General features: G+C 41.2%; 2 protein-coding genes across 9 annotated transcripts in view; both read right to left on the bottom strand.

Annotated features, from left to right (window-relative positions):
* The window catches only part of usp34 (ubiquitin specific peptidase 34), a 36538-nt gene extending 31464 nt beyond the window's left edge, over positions 1-5074 (bottom strand). For 4 of the 7 annotated variants that reach the window (XM_028971254.1, XM_028971251.1, XM_028971252.1 and 1 more), the window contains exons 1-2: positions 4746-5074; positions 70-157 (exon numbers count right to left, since the gene is read on the bottom strand). In XM_028971254.1, coding sequence (XP_028827087.1) covers positions 70-157; positions 4746-4788 — 131 coding nt within the window. In that variant the 5' untranslated portion in view covers positions 4789-5074. Of the gene's footprint in view, positions 1-69; positions 158-325; positions 342-2832; positions 2874-3700; positions 3723-4745 lie in introns of those variants that run through there. The other 3 variants (XM_028971256.1, XM_028971255.1, XM_028971257.1) reach the window with 3 other exon arrangements.
* A 1432-nt stretch (positions 5075-6506) lies between these two features.
* Positions 6507-16604, bottom strand: xpo1a (exportin 1 (CRM1 homolog, yeast) a). 2 transcript variants are annotated; one of them, XM_028972887.1, is made up of 25 exons: positions 15936-16604; positions 14859-14988; positions 14623-14724; positions 14462-14534; positions 14259-14320; positions 14121-14165; positions 13769-13950; positions 13624-13672; positions 13354-13473; positions 12993-13121; positions 12727-12885; positions 12326-12523; positions 12087-12225; positions 11447-11628; positions 11143-11299; positions 10674-10837; positions 10403-10537; positions 10045-10228; positions 9819-9925; positions 9530-9724; positions 8027-8195; positions 7780-7914; positions 7426-7585; positions 7246-7342; positions 6766-6912 (listed from the first exon to the last, which is right to left on the bottom strand). In XM_028972887.1, the coding sequence occupies exons 2-25, from the start codon at positions 14982-14984 to the stop codon at positions 6766-6768; spliced, it is 3216 nt and encodes a 1071-aa protein (XP_028828720.1). In that variant the 5' UTR covers positions 14985-14988; positions 15936-16604. The 2 variants fall into 2 exon arrangements, with proteins under 2 accessions (XP_028828721.1, XP_028828720.1); XM_028972888.1 differs by lacking the exon at positions 15936-16604 and having other exon boundaries at positions 6507-6912; positions 14859-14984.
* Positions 16605-16940: the final 336 nt, after the last annotated feature.

Raw genomic sequence — 16940 nt, forward strand, 5'->3', positions numbered from 1 at the left:
TTACATTAAAGGTGCATTAGATGGTTATATGTGGCAGATGCTGGTACTGTCACTATGAACAAGACTGACCTCTGAGTCCATGTGCTGATGTAGCTGGACACTCTTAAGGCATGATCCTTCTTCAGCTGTAGACCATCAGTGTTCTCTGCATCCGAGACTGGGGTGAGGGGACACAAACAAGAACATTGGTACGCAATATCCACATAAATAAAAATAAATAATATAGTGAGAGAAAAATAACTTTGAGAAGAGTGGCTGCTGGCCATATGAAGTTGAATGAAAAAAATATATAAATTGAGCCAATTATTAATTTGTTATTACTAACCTCTGTATAAATTAGAGATTATTTAGCTTTTATACGATTTTCCCTAGCCTGTCTATGGTCCTGCAGTGGCTAGAAATGGCGATAGGTGTAAGGAGTGCTTTGGCCGTTCATAGAGCGGAAGCTCAGATGGTTGGATCTGGAATTTCTCCCCTTATATCAGAAGGGGAAAGGTTACCTCCCATTTCTAATGCTTTGTCCGCCCAGAGAATTTCCCACCCCTCTCCAACATCTGTCATGGCTTCCAAACAAGCAAATCATTGCAGTTGCTCGGTGACTGGATGTACAAATGGATATTTTTATTTCAGTCATGCAAGACTTGTGTTTTCTGGAAAAACGCTGACACGACTTCCGGTCTGCGGCAAACATTGTCGTTGGTGAATGTTGTTGATTATGTCATTTCTGTGAATTTCCGCTCACTTCTATAGGCCACTCTCCTCCATCATGGTATATTGTTGATGTACTTTATCATTATACTTTTCATACTGGTGCCTCACTACTATTAATAACCTTGCAAACCTGAAAATTCAGTCCAACCCAAACTTCTTTCATATTACAATGAAGTAATATCAAAGTATGAGTGATCTTGTAATTATATTTATCAGTCATGTTTATTTGCCAAGGTGCTAAAGGGACACAGGCTGGTATAAATCATATGATCAATGCTGTATTCATATTTTCATATACAGTCAGTATGGACATTATCCAAAAAGATAGGGCTATATTACCTAAATGGATGAGGCATGTTTGTGTAGGTCAGATCAAGTGCCTCTTCAGTAAGCTTGTTGATAAGATGAATGTCTGTGTGAATGATTACCCCCATACTTTATAAGGTGCAACAAACTAGAAAAATAACTCTCAATCAGAGGCCAGCATACATCTTAAATACTGTACATGGAAGACCAAATATATCATATAAACACATACACTGCTCAAAAAAAAAAGGGAACACAAAAAGAAGACCTGAATGAATAAAATATTCTTATTCAATACTTTGTTCTTTACATAGGAGGAATGTGCTGACAAAATCACACAAAAATGATTGATGGAAATCAAATTTATCAACCCATAGAGGTCTGGATTTGGAGTCACGATCAAAATTAAAGTGAAAAAACACATTACAGGCTGTGTGTGGCCTCCACGCGCCAGTTTGACCTCCCTACAACGCCTGGGTATGCCCCTGATGAGGAATCTCCTCAGAGCTCTGGCAGCGCTCCTCCATTTTTTTTCCGTGCACAAAGGAGGCAGTAGCGGTCCTGCTTCTGGTTTGTTGTCCTCCTACGACCTCCTCCACATCTCCTGATGTACATGCTCTGGACAGTATGCTGACAGACACAGCAAACCTTCTTGCCACAACTCGCATTGATGTGCCATCCTGGCTGAGCTGCGCTACCTGAGCTACTTGCGTGGGTAGTAGACTCCATCAAACGCTACCACTAGAGTAAAAGCACCACCACCACTCAAAAGTGACCAGAACATCACACCTTTTTTTGGGGATGTCTTGCTAATTGCCTGTAATATCCACCTGTTGTCTTATTCAATACTTCCATTCCATTTGCACAACAGCAAGTGAAATTGATAGTCAGTGTTGCTTCTTAAGTGGACAGTTTAATTTCACAGAAGTGTGATTGACTGGAGTTACATTTTAGTATAAATGTTCTCTTTATTTTTCTGAACAGTTTATATAATAGGGCAGTGGCTTAAACAAGACTGACAGAGTTCAGTATGGCAGCACCTGAAAATACAGTAGCTGACAATCGCCCCTAGAAGTAAAGAATGGTTTTAATAGACAGAGCCAGAAAGGATCAAGTCAGAATTGACTGCTTTAGTAGACTAGAATCAAGTATTGCTTTACATGATTGAACACAATATACACTGGACAAATATATGCAGCACTTACTCAAAGTACCAATAAATATCCAAATTATATATGAGGCCGCTTCCATAAGAACCAGCAGATCCATTTACCAAGAGCATGCAGTCAAAATAAATCAGACTGTTCTGTGTTTGACCCAGCTGCCAACACCACTCAAAGTCAAGATGCTGTGGCTCAGTTGACAACAGCCTCACCCTGACCTACATAAGTATCTCCTTTACCCATTTTTTTCCTCAACTGCATTTATTCTGCTCTTAAAAACCCAGATAAGACTAACTTACACACATCTCCCTATTGTATGTCACTGTATTCACAAAGTACCCAAAAAACTTGATCTGGCCAAGATAAGAGAATCAGGTATCACCTGTATTGTTCATGCATCCAAACACAAGGGAAAGAATCTCCCACACACACACACACACACACAAATCCATATATACACACACACACACTCACACACACACAAATCCATATATATATATATATATATATATATATATACACACACACACACACACACACACACAAGCAAGCTGGGTGTCAGAACCAAGAGCCATGCACGGCCTTCTAACAACATTAAAAAAGACATTTACAGTAATGCCATTTATCAGACACCTTATCCAGAGTTACTTACAACCAGTAGTTACAGGGACAGTCCCGCTTGACCAACTCAGGGTGTCTCGCTCCGGGACACAATGGTTTTAAGTGGGGTATAACCTGGGACTTTTTGGTCATCTGACTCATAAGCGCTAGGGTACTTAGGGTAAATAACTTTAAAAAAAAAAAAAAAAAAGAAGGTTGCACACATTGCAAAAACAGCACATAAACCGATCTCAGCCTTTCTTGCTTACATGCAGCGATGGCTGGTGGAAATGTGTGCTGCGCTTGCAGTCACTCTCTCCCTCACACACAAAGCCACAGCACATTCTTGGTCAAAGGTCAAATGAGGAAGGCACACATGGGGCTGCCACTCTAAATGGGGTTGCTTTGACAGGACACAATCCCGCATGTGTGCATGCCAGGTTGTAAAAACAGAATCAATAGCGAATATGAATACAAAAGAGTGGAACAGCAAGCTTGAAATAAAGGCTTTGCCTTGACAAAAACAGATGAAACATATTGTGAACAGCTGTCAGACACATTGTCACGTTCAGTGTCTAAAGGACTGAATCGGTGTCTACACAAACCACTCGCAATTACTTATTTGTCATTCCTACAGTTGTGAGAAAAATCGCATTAAAATTAAATCGCTTTCCTCCGAATAAGATCAGAAAACATGTCTGACTGTCAAACAGGAAAGTGCCGAAGAACAAATAGAAAACAACACAATGCATCAGCGCAAAACCAGACGTGAATGGACATCAGACACCTTGATTCTTGTCAAACTGATCCGAGTCCGTGCTCTAAACCTCCCAACAATACACTGCCTGCGCGGAACGAGGTTAGCTGGGCAGCTAACAGGGAATCCGTGATGCTAACGCAGTTAGCTGCTCCTCGCCCACCTGCCCTGGTCTCGGCCGCATTTTTCCAACCCTGCTCCGATTTAACCACGACCAACGTCGCACGAAGATAAATTCCGTGCTGCGACCCTTACCTCTGCACACGGAAGAGTGACGTTTGCCTATTTAATTCGAGCGTGCTGGCTTGTGCGGCTAAAGCGACTAGCCTGAAGTGCAAGTTGTCAGGATTCGAGCTTTAATAAAGAAAACAGCCCGATTTGCGGCACATGCAGACATGTGCCGAGTACATCTGTACTCGATAACCATCCAGCGGCCAAAGCGGTGCAGATAAAAAGCTTTATTTTTAACCACCATTAAACCATTGTAAAACTTATCCCTAAATTTTATATATATATATATGTGTGTATGTGTGTGTGTGCAAATAAAAAAAAGGGTATCACAACATAACAGGTATCAGCGAAAGCTAAGAGACGTCTAGTAGTGACGGTGGAACGGACTGTCAAACAGCCAAGGCTCCGAGGTCTGTGTGGCCAGCAGCATGATTTAGCAAATCGTGCGAGGGTTAAACGTGCAACTTGAGGGAAGATGGGGGAAGCCCTGATTTACAACTTGCTAGCTTGGTTTGGGCGCTTAAAACAAGACTGTGTGCTTCTTTCACTTTGTCAGGGGCGAGAAGAGAACGAAAACGTTTAACCGATTATGCTAGGAGGCACAGTGGTATGCACATCAGTTCCAGTTATCATCCAAAGTGCTTGGAGCAACTTCAGAACCGGACCCAGCTCCTTCCTCTTATACAAAAGCGACACCAGGGGGAAAAAAAAGAAAAACAAGTGGATCCCTAAACAAACGAGATGACAACATAGCACTGACACTCAGACAAAATGCATCCACTACGACAGGCCCAGCCGTGGACCCCGGCCTGCTAAATGACTAGTGGCAACAGCAGAAACTGCAGAAAAGTAGGAGAAAAATACCCAGAAAATGGTGTTAGCCAGCTAGCCAGCAAAATGAGCATATAGCCATGCTAACGAGCTAGCCGCACACAACCCGGCGCCCCGACAGCGGAAAGGAAAGGGGGTTTACTTACTTTCATTCAAGACCTCCACCAACTCGGCGCAGTTTTCACACATTGTTCATGAAGGAAGGAAGGCGAGGAGTGTGCTCAGACCATTGGAAATTTTGTGGGTTGGCAGCTGCTTGTTTTGGGAGGTAGCTAAAGGCCCGACGAAACGTCTGGTGAAGGTTACTTTTTTGGAAAAAAAAAAACCGAGTGGGGATGTTTCTGGAGACGCCGAGCAAGTTGTGTCTCACCCGGAGAACCGCTGATTCGAACAGCGTTGAGAGGCACTAAGTAACGCAGAGTCGAGTCAGTCTCCAGCCGGAGCGTTACTGAACAGACCACATACGACAGCCATATTGAAAAGAGGGGGGGGGCGACATTCAGTCAACTTCGGCACTTTCCGTCGACTCGCCTTCGCCTCGTTCGGAAATTTCCGGAAATCCAGCGGTCACTCCCTGAGCGAGCCTAACAATACATACGGGTGAGCACGCACACGACGTGACGACACGTTTTTTTTTATGGTTGACCCCTAATCGTTCTACGCAGGAGGAATATTGTATAAATATATGCGTAATTCATGAAATTGTGACATTTCGAATAGAATAGTAAATTCGAATAGAAACAAATATAGTAATTTTCCGCAAACAGGCCATCGCTGCACACGTAGCAACACCTCTAAACGTAGATCTGATAGCCACAGGAAGTCCTTTTCACCCGTGGCATTGCTATAAGACATTCCCATTCTGTAGGTGATCTTTTCAGGCTCAATACTAATGTCTGTTTTCTCATGGGACTGTGCAATTAAACGCTTCTGTATGATATTGAAATTATGTTTTCATCCCTCATAACATGCTGCTACCTCTCTCTATCTATGGCACTTTTTCAAAATACCTTAATCCCTTGCCATGGTAATTTATTACTTTGTAGATTATATTGCACTATTACTACTGTTCTGTTCTTATTTCATTTTATTGCATTGAACAAGGTCTGTTTTTATAACAATCAAACAATTCAACATGAGACTGTTTACATGCATTTAAGTGAACAGAGGTGGGATTGACTAGGTAAAATATTTTGGAAACCACCTCCATGCTAATAGTAGCCTTGTTTGTTTCAAGCCTCTTATTCAGCAAAGACATCAACTGAGGCAAAAAATCTACTGAATATAAATAATATCCTATAGCAAAAGTAACTACTGATTTATTTCAATAACTTCTAAATGTAATGTGTACTCTTGCCAAACCCATGCACTGATTTAAAAATAAAACTCAACCACATGACAGCTTTGTAAAAATATCCAACTTTATGTTCCCATAGTACTAAGATAGTTTTACAAACAGGACGATATGCACAGAACCTTCATCTGGTGTGGCACTGCAGTCCAGCTAACCATTTTTCAGAAGTCAACCCAATACTGCCCAAAAAAAAAAAAAAAAAAAAAAAAAGTTAAGTGAAAACACAAACTGGGGGAGGGAAAAGGAGCAGCATATTCCAATAGAAAACCTCCATTCACATTCACTGAGGGAATACATCCCTCCAAAAGCACACACACACACACACACACACAAATTCTGTGTCTTAAGCCTCATCCAATGGTACGGTATATTACATATTAACAAACAAATAATTATGGCTATGAGCAGGACAGCAGAGAAGTTAAAGTAATATACAATTCTTTCAACTTCATGCATCTATTCAGGAAGAAGAAAACATATACAGGGGCCAAACCAGCCTAAATTAAGTGAAAGACACACCATTTTATCTCTTTTAAAAAAAAAAAAAGAAAAAAAAAAAAAAAAAGAAAGGGGGGGGGGGGGGGGGGGGGCAGGGGGAAGAGTACAAGGTAATAATTGGCTCATTTACAGATTGGCATCGATTTGGTCAAAATATCCAAGTAACCCTTCATCCTACATCTTCTTCACCTTGCAATCACTCACCACACAAAACACAGTTTCTCATTGCAAAGCTTTGACAGCTTAAATTTTTCTTCATTTTTTTCCAATCCTTTTCTGGGAAAAAAAACTGTACACAATATATAATCAAGTCCTTAGTCACACATCTCCTCCGGGAGCTCATGAGGGTTGATGATTCCTGGCACGGACAGCTGGATTTTGTGCTTCTCCTCCTGTGCTTGACGAAGCGCTGTCTCCCTCTCCTCCAGGAACAGATCAGTTGTATCCTCCCCAGCAAATTCCTGTTATAAATGTAAGTCAGAAGACATTAGGTGTTTCATGTTTTTAATGTTAGTAAACTGATTTTAAAAGCAGTTAATACATTAATTTGGCTCCTATAGTTTGATTTGCTGCATAAGTATTCATGTTAGAACAATGTCAAATCATAAAAATGCATCATTCTAAACGCATTAACCCTGACAGCCAGTATTTACATGAGCAGAAATACATGCAGCATGCATCTATGCAGTAAATATAATAAAACCACAACAAATATGCTGGTATTGCCTAATAACAATACAATCTGTATTTTTCGCCTCACAATGAATGCCAGTATCAGTCTATAGGATATTTACCTTTATTTGCACTAAGAAGTCCCGAAGGTGTTCTTTAAAGGCAGGAATGTCCTGATTCAGGCTGAACAGACCAGTTACAAACACCTTGACCTGGGCACTGAGAGGCAAAATGAAGTACATGTTGTCAAGCGCATTTCTCGGAATGTCAATTATATAATCTGGACTAACAGTTTAACTTACTCCTGCAAATGAGGGAACGCCGTTTTAAGCAGGTTGGCCACATATTCCTGAACGTAGCCCTGATTGTTGATTGGCGTGCCAGCATTGAGTGTGATGCTAATCTTGCCCTCTTCCACCAAGTTAAACATGTAGGCCAGGATAGAGGCATGCATGGTCAGTCCTAAACAAGACGCACAGGTCAGAATAAATAAATAAATAAATAAATAAATAAATAAAAACAATGCAAATAACCACAAGAAACAACTATGATTTCCTCCTAATCTAATATTTCTAGTAGTCAAAGAAATTGCAGACAGATAATTTTAGGTGTTATCAAAATGCAGTTGAGTGCCAAGTTCTTGCCAGGTAACCTACCAGCAGTGTGTGAAGTGTCTGTGACAACTGAGAAGATGTGCTGCAGTATGTCACAGAAGTACGTCTGATAGAAGCTTTGGGCAGCTGCCTCCTCCTGAGCCACATTCTGCAGTAAGGTGTAGAGGATCTGCAGACCTGAGAGAAACACAGATGTAAGAGTGTGTGTCTTCATATATAATAAGATTGTGCATATTTTATACGAATTGAATACCCAAAAAGGACATGTTCAAAATTGCAATGCACTCACCAGTATCAGCCACATTGCGCATAGTGTGTTTGAAGGCCCAAATAATGGAATCAAGCACCAATTTGAACTGTGCTGGGGGAATGGACAGGAACGCTGGGAAACACTGAGAGTTCACTGCTTGCAGGAGGTAGAAGAAGTGTGTCCTGTGCTCAGGGTACTCCTCAAAATCCTTATCACAAACAATAATAAAGATCAGGTTAGAAAACATGCATAAAAGCATAAAATCTAGGGCTGCAACAACGAATCGATAAAAATCGATTACTAAAAGAGTTGGCAACGAATTTCCTAATCGATGCGTTGTGTCGCGCGACGCGGAGACGTTTGATTATTTTTTAAAAATAAATAAATAAAATAGAAAACGAGCGGAGGTAGAGGACAGATATATGGCGGAGGCAGAGAAGTCTGTGCGAAAATATGCAAAAGCGACATGGCACGGCACGGGAGCACCACGGCAATGATCCAGCACCTGAAACGCGTGTTTGATGAGGAAGAATGGAGTTCAGCAGCAGGGGAAATCACTACAGAATCCTACTTGAGTTCCGTTTTGAAGTGAGGAACGTAATGTCCCTGGTGCTGGTGTTTACAAGTTAGCGTTAGCTCGTTAATAACAGTAGTAAAGCAGGGGTGCTATAGTTACTTTGCATTAAAAGACTAGACGTTTTTATTCACTAGCCGTTTCTGGACCATTCATTTTTCAATCTGTTGTCATGTATAGACACACTGCAAAAAAAAGCTTTTCTAACAGAGTAATTTTGTCTCGTTTCCAGTCCAAATATCTAAAAAATCTTAAATCAAGATTACTAGACAAGAAAAATGGCATGAGAAAATTAAGTGATGCTGTCATGATCCGGACCGGCAGGGGTTACTCCGGATCTGGAGTTCGGACCGGAGTTTCATGTTCGTCCTGTGTAATGTCCTGGTGTATATTTATATAATATAAAACTATCCTGTTTGTGTCTGTTCGCCGTCGAGTCATTGTGCGTGTTGATGTTCCCGTCTCGTGCAGTTTGTATTAAACCCCTGTCGTGTGAAATCGTGCGAATGAGTCTTCCTTCGTCGCCATGTCCAGCCCACCCGTGACAGATGCTTAAAACTTCTGTTTGAGATTATATGTAATTAAGATTAGTTTTCTTACCCAATTGGCAGATAATTTTGCTTGTTTTAAGCAATCACTTAATTTTGAGATGTTTTTTCAGAAAACAAGACAATTTCTTATGCTATTTCATGTGTCTATATTTGGCAGATGTGAAGCATACATGTGTATGTTTTTTGTGTTAGTCCATTTTTATTTTATTATTATAACAGCTCATGGAGCAACATGTTTGTGCACTTTCTAAAGATTTTGGTTCTGTTTTTGAATAAAGGGTTGGAAATGAATGCTTTTCTGTTTATCCGATTCTACTGGAAGGAAAAAAAAATAAAAAATCGACAGATTAATCGATTATTAAAATAACTTAGTTGCAGCCCTAATAAAATCCCAGATTAGAAATAAAACTAACATACCTTATTGATCATGTTTAGTGTGCACTCAAACACTGCATCAAATATCTTTGGGATTTCTCCGGTGATGTGTCCCCCCAGCTTATTGACAATGGTTGCCATGGTGCTCAACACTTCAGGTTCTCTTGCTGCTGGAACATTACGCTGATAATCGATCAGAACTGCTTCCAGCAAAGGTGGAACAAAGTTCTCCCCAACCTGGGTTAAATAAAACCTTGGTTGAATATCCTAGAACACTTCCTTTACTTGAAGTTACTGTATTTGGAAAGAAAGAAAGAAAAAAGAAACTGACCATCTGAGGGTCATTTGAGCGGCTGACCCAACCAGAGATCAGCTTCAGGGTCTCTCTCTTTACTGTGCGCATACTGCGGATCAGGGGTTGCTTTGTCACCATCTCTCCTTTTGAAAAAATAAAAATAATGAAAACACCGCTTTAATAACATTCCTGCCAACACAGTGGTCTGAGCCTCTTCTCAGTGGATTTTAAGAACACAGAATATACTGCTCAGAAGACTCACCATTGGACTGAATGGCAGAGGAAATGTTCTCACTTAGGCACTTGTAGACATTGAGCATATCGAGATAGATTCGACCAAGCTGCACTACAAATGGGTGGCCCACAGCCTTGCAGGCCCTTACATTCGTCTTCAGGATGCTGCCCAATTGTCTAACTGTTTCTGGGTCCTTCAAGATATCCACATTCTGAAGAAACACAAATCAAACCAAAAATTGTGTACCATATGTTGCTATTGTTTATTGGGATGAAATCCTGCCCCACCCATACTGTGGTCTCCCAGTAGATCAGTTCTCAATACCTTAGACAGAAGTTAAAACTTTGTGAAAACAAAAAGAAATTACTACATTTTCCAGACTCACCTTAGTGGCCTGCTGAATGATGCTATCCCAGACCTGGTTTGGAAGCAGCATGTACTTCTCAATGAGATGCTCCTGCACTGCCTGGTCAGTCTGAGCCCCAATCATGTAGCCCACTGCCTCATAGAATGTGTGGACCTGAGCATTAAAGACAACAAAGTTAAGGTTTAATGTCCAATTAACAGACAAGATGTCAGAGTAGAGAGTAAAAAATATTGTTTATTGTCAAGTGCCAGGCCTGCTAAATCCCTGCCTCTCCAGCTTTGCTTCTGACCTGCTGTGGCTGCAGATCACAGATGATTGTGTTGATGTTGTTGAGGATCTCATCTATGAAGGGCATGACCTCCCCAACCTGCACCTGTACAAAGTGCCTCCTGCACTTTTGAGCAATCTTAATGAAAGTGTCACATGCCATATCTTGCACACCATCATGGGTTTCTGGTTGGGGGGGGGGAGAATAAATACATTTTAAAGTGTTTTTAACTAGAATCCATAATTTCACATTTTTATACCACATATAAACAGTTTACATTTGTGCCATTTATCAGATGCCCTTATCCAGAGCGACTTACAATCAGTAGTTACACGGACAGTCCCCCTGGAGACACAAATCCTACTTACTACACATGGTAGTAAGTGGGGTTTGAACCTGGGTCTTCTGGTTCATATGCGAGTGTGTTACCCACTAGGCTACTAACACCTTCATATTTTATGAAGGGAAAGGAGCTTATGGATGTACTCACCATGCATGAACTCAAAAAGCTTGTTGACCACTGTCTTTAGGAATTTCCAGTGGGCCCGCAGGAATCGTGGGTACTGCCCAACAATGTACATAATGTTGGAGGCAATGATAGCTTTATTGTCCTTTCCCCTCTTTTGCTCACAAAGTCCTAATAGGTCCTGTAAGAAAAACAAGCAATTACAATTAAAAACAAGAATTCCAAAAATAGAATACACATAAGTTGAATAGAGATTTTACAGTAAAATATAATTTTACATTTTAAAAATGTGTGATCATGTAAAACTGCTGTGGTCTCATTACAGTACCTTGATGACTGTGACCAGGAATCTCTTCTCATCCTCCTCATGCATGGCACCACTGATGGATCCAATGGCCCAGCACAGTGTGTTCAGGTTCCTCCACGACCACTCTGTCCCATTCACCTGGTTGTGCAGCTTCTCAGTCATAATGCGCTCAGTATCCACATAATCCAAGTGGGTCAGGTAGACTGGGGAAAAGGTTAAGAAAAACATCCAAATCCATATTTCTAATTTATTGGGTTTTTTTTTCAAGATAAAATCTGTTTTAGAGTTAAACAGGAAGGTAATGTTTGAATTATAGCTTTGTGTAGAATTTGATGGTTTCTCAAGCTGCTGAATGGCATAGACATTTGTTTTTGATACAGGCCTGTGTCTTCAAATCGAAAGTGCTCCCACAGCAGTGAACTGACAATTGTTTTACTACTACTCCTTACATCCTTCTGCAAGTTTTATTCGTGGCGACTTAAAACAACACCCTTGGAATGGTGGGTGGAATTGTGCATGGGACATTCAGAAAATGCATTAGGTAACATTAATTTGAATTAAAACCACTGGATTAATTGATAGCAAAGCACTAGTAGCCCAGTGCTATTGCAAGTTCATTTACTTCCTTTAAGCTCCAGAACCTGATGACCTGTTAACTCACCAAGCGTCTCCCTCATGTTCTTGTAGAGGTTGATGGAATCTGTGTCCTTCATGAACTCTCTCACTACTTCTCCCTGGTCATTTTCCACAACCAACACCTCCTCTGGCTTCGCCATGCGACTCACCATAAGTAGACGTACCTTTAGCAAGACAGCAAGTTCCCAATGGGTGTGTGATGTTAAAAATGTTTTGGTCAGTTATACAGGCTCATAGCACCATCTCCACTACACAAACACTGACCTTAGATAGAACAGGCAAGTACAAGTGTCTGCGAGGAGGAACATCAAAGTGCTGAGTGCCAGAGAGGAGAGGTGATGTGGAGGTGGAGAAGGGACTCTCTCTATACAGTTCTGCGGCCAGGTGGTTCCAGTACTCCAAACAGATCTTAAATATCTCTGTCTCCTCCACCTCTGACACCAACAGCATGTAGTGCAGAGCCTGAAAAATAAGATATCAAGTGAAATTACAGTTGATACAAACATTGAACAGAAGTGGACAAGAAATAAACTTGCTTCTGGGTCCCATCAGAAGCTGCTGATTTAATATATACTAGGATTGCTAAGTCTTTTCAATTACAAAATTTCATAATTATATACAGAGACATACTACAAAGGGCTCTTCTCTAGAGCCGGGAAATTCACCTCCATTAGGGTCTCTCTAAGGTTGAGCCTCTTCTCAATAAGCTGCCCATGCTCCTTCAGGAACGTGCAGAGAAACAAACTCAGGTTCTGGATAAAGTTCTGCTCGTCATCCTTCCCATTTGAGTAAGCCACACGGATGTTTGTGTTCAGCGGAAGCATCTGACAAATGGGCAACATTAGTTCAATGGGTTCAAAAGGCATAATGTGGCCAGCTCACCAGTAGGGGGCACCAAGTGCATCAATGTACAATTGCTCAATTATGGTACCTGTTTCAGTTGCATCATGGTCAGAGTGAAGAGACTGACAAACTGTTCTTCATACTGGTTCACGCTGACACCGGCAATCTCAGTCAAACACTTCAGGGTCACATTTCTGAACATTGGCACATTCAGAAACTGCAAGGACAACAATTTGAATAACATTTCAGTCATATGCACATTTGAACTTGAATATTGTAGCAATGGACACATTTTCAGAATGCCTTATGCAATCTGATATAACAGTAGTGACCATTCCATATTATGTACCTCTGATTCTTACATGCTTGCAAGCAGATCCAATGCAAGCATGCCTTTGTAAGAGGACAATCAAAATATCAAACAATAAAAACACAGGAAACACAATTACCTTGTAAACTAAAGTACTGATAAGTTTCGTCTCAAAAATGTAGCCCAGTGGAATCCAATTAAGAAAACGTAGCAGGGTTTCAAGGGTAGCATGAACCAGCGGTGCATTCTGGGAGTTTTCCTGCAAGATCAATTAGATGTATTCTTAGTGCAATTGACTTTTTATTACACAAGATTACTTATCAGAATGTGGATGTCAAATTGATTTTAAAGCATGATTAGATGCTTTGTCATGAGGTGTATAAAAAAAAAAAAAATGTTCCAGACTTACCATGACAAACTGACAGAGCTGGAATATCTGTGAGAATTCATTACACATGCTGAAAGACATTGAATTGGATACAGCATTAGCACAAATTATTTCAAAATAATTAAGTGAAAACATTCTTCCTTTCAGTGCATTTCACAAAACCCACCTGTCTTTGAGGTGTTTGGCTTTGACCTGGGTCATCTGACCACTGGAGAAATCAAACACCTCTTCACTGAGCAGCTTGAGGATAATCATGTTGTTCTGACACAGACTCTCACTAGTGCGGCTGGCCCCCACAATGTCACTGATGAAGGTTGGCCAGTGTTTGGGCCACTCCTGCTTCAGGATCTAAACAAACAAAGAGCAGACACACACTATAACTGATTATATCACCTTTTTTATATATATATATATATATATATATATAATAATAATAATAAAAATAAATAAATAATAAAAAAAAAAGAGTGCACATTTGAAATTGCGAATGAACAGCCTAAAGATCAAAGTTGACTGACCTGTACAAGGATCATGTTCAGTTTTGCGATATAGACGCTCTCTCTCTGGAATCAAAGAAGGATAAAAGAGAGGAACACAGTTTCTGATGATTTTTCAGTTACTAATAAAATTTAGATTTCTGCTTGGTAATTGCATACCTCTACACTTGTGGGATCTGATGAAGTCTTGATGATCAAACCTACTACATATTTCTTGATACCTGAAAGATGAAGAAACATTTATTCAGCCAACAATTAAAAAAGAATACAGTTTTCTCACCATATAAGCAGTACACATTAGGGATCCTCTGTATAAATGTGGCCCTAACAATAATGTAGGCAACACTGCACTCTGGGCTCACCTTCACATTGGTTTCTGGGAAGGATTTTCCACCGAGTTTTGATCACAGTTTCCAGAATTTGAAGAGCATAGTACTATAAAGAAAAAGACACACGTGCCAAACTGATTCTGACATGCAAGACATATATATATGATGACACATAAAAGTTCCCTGCTTCATACTTTTGTCTTCATGTTCTGTGAGAATTCTAGGATGGTATCCACTCTTGTCCAAGCATCTGGGTGATCTTTCAGGTTGGTGAGGACTTCCTGGGCCATTCGTTGCTGGGAGGAAAAAAAAAACAAACAAAAAAAAACACAAAAGTTAAAAACACTGCCAATTAACAAAACTGAAAATAAAGACAATTTTATAATAATTCAGACTAGATGAAAATGATGAAAACTTATGCCACATTCACCTGCGTTCCCACATCATAATACATGGAATTAACCACGTTATCCAGGAGGTTGATGTCTAACTTTTGACTGAAGTCCAGCAGTTGTCGTGCTGGATGGTCCGCTAACATTGTCATGTCTGCTGGCATAGAGCTGTAAGGAGAAGGAGCAATTACAACAAAATACATTACGGCAACTTTGAAGTAATTTCATTGCAAAAAGAACTGAAAAGATTCGGATGAATGATTAATTGGCTGTAAAACAGAGTGGAATTACACACCTAATTAGCAGCCCATCTAGGATTACATTCTAAAAATATGCAAATAGAGGGGGGAAAAAGCGCCACATCAAGGGGATAATCTCGACCGAGTCGAACGCTCAAGGGCAAACTCAGCATGACTCAGGCGACGACACGAACCATCTCCAGTGATTTTCCATTAGAGTACCGCGCCGAAAATAAAACCGCTTGGTCGTTGGAGACGCTGTAAGACGACGTCAGGGGCCGGTCGCACGCCGGAAAGAGAAACTTCCAGAAATCGGTCAGGAGGCTTGACTACAAAACACACAGGCCGTCCGTCCGGCCACAACGAGGGAAATCGTTCACACAATATAACGACCCTCGTGACTGCAATGTTTTTTTTTAAAACCCTCCACGCTACGGAACTTTATCTTAAAAGCATCGGTGACGTGAACTGCCAAAGAAAGACAATTCGGCAGAAACGTCGAGTTTACAGCTGCATGTTCTCCTGACCCGAAGGGCCGTGTTATAAACACGTGATACGAACGCCAAGTCTGGATCCAAAAATTAAATGCATTTAAGTTCCTGCACGAACAAAACAATTAGAGGTTATTATTATAAAGTCATTACCTAATGGTTCTTTACTGCACACGGTATTTGTAAATGGGTGAAATTGTTATAAAGCGACTCGCGTTATTCATTCATATCACCTGCCTTTCCCAAGTCGCGATGCATTTAAATAAAATCATACTTAAAATATCGTAGGTATAAATTCTGAGCTTTAAAATGCACTCACGCGATTTTTTCTTTACTTTTAATTAAATAGACAGGCAACTTTTGCATGTAGAGTTGAAATGCTTACCTCGTGTTAAAATACTTCTCGTCTCTCTGGGAAAAAAATAAACAATTCAGGCCAACGCACTGACTAGTTAGCTCCAATTATTAATCGTTGCTTTTCTCTAACATGCACCGTCGGTACCCACACACTTGCTCGCAGGGTAACGAGGTTATCTCATTTTAGCTGCAGCTAAATTACCTTGATGCTAGCCGCTACGCTTAATCTTTAGCCACGCTCGATAGCATGTAGCCTGCTACATCCCACTAAGTCTCGTAAAACCGTATTTAACGATGTGCGAGTAGCACGCAAGAAATCAACGAGAGAATCCTATCTGATGATACAGCGAAATAGTTGCCTGCTGGCGCCCGCAATTGACTCCAGTTTCAGTTAACTGAAATGAAGCTGTGGCCGCTAAGCGCCCGTCTCAGCAGGTTAGCTACTAGCTACAGTGCTCAGGCTAGCGGGCTAAATGACTTCGGCCACAATGAATGCGCTATTCTGCTATTCTTACAGACAAGAAAATATAAAAAGAGACGTTGGTTTATTACTGGTCCTATTCCAAAAATATGTGCTCTTTAAAGCGGAGCTCTTAAAGAGTGTGTAACCCAGCTCCTCTCCCAGCTCATGCCTCAGAACCCCAGACCGGTTGAAACCGGTTCAGACCGGGATATTCCATCTCGGTTTAGTTCTCGGCCCGTGGCACCGCGTAAAATTTGGACTAAGGACACGCCCACGGTGAGACGCGATTGGCTGTTGGCCGTCCCGCGTCACGCCAACCGCGCGATTTCAGTGGGCCGCTGCGCCGTCACTCCGGCCGGACGCGTCTCCGTGCCGAGCGTGCCCTTGGTCTACAGTATGAGACGGGTCGCGGAAGAGGCGGGGATTTCGAGGCTCCAGACCGGGAGCGGGCCCGGAGGAGCGGGAAGCTGGCGCGCATGCGTAACTGCGCACAAGGCGCGCTGCCGTTCCGCTGACTCCGCTGTACACGAAATACGGAGTGGACTTTCACATTTGACGACAAAACGCGAA

Source organism: Denticeps clupeoides, chromosome 3 (genome assembly GCF_900700375.1).
Source record: "Denticeps clupeoides chromosome 3, fDenClu1.1, whole genome shotgun sequence".
Lineage (NCBI taxonomy): Eukaryota > Metazoa > Chordata > Actinopteri > Clupeiformes > Denticipitidae > Denticeps > Denticeps clupeoides.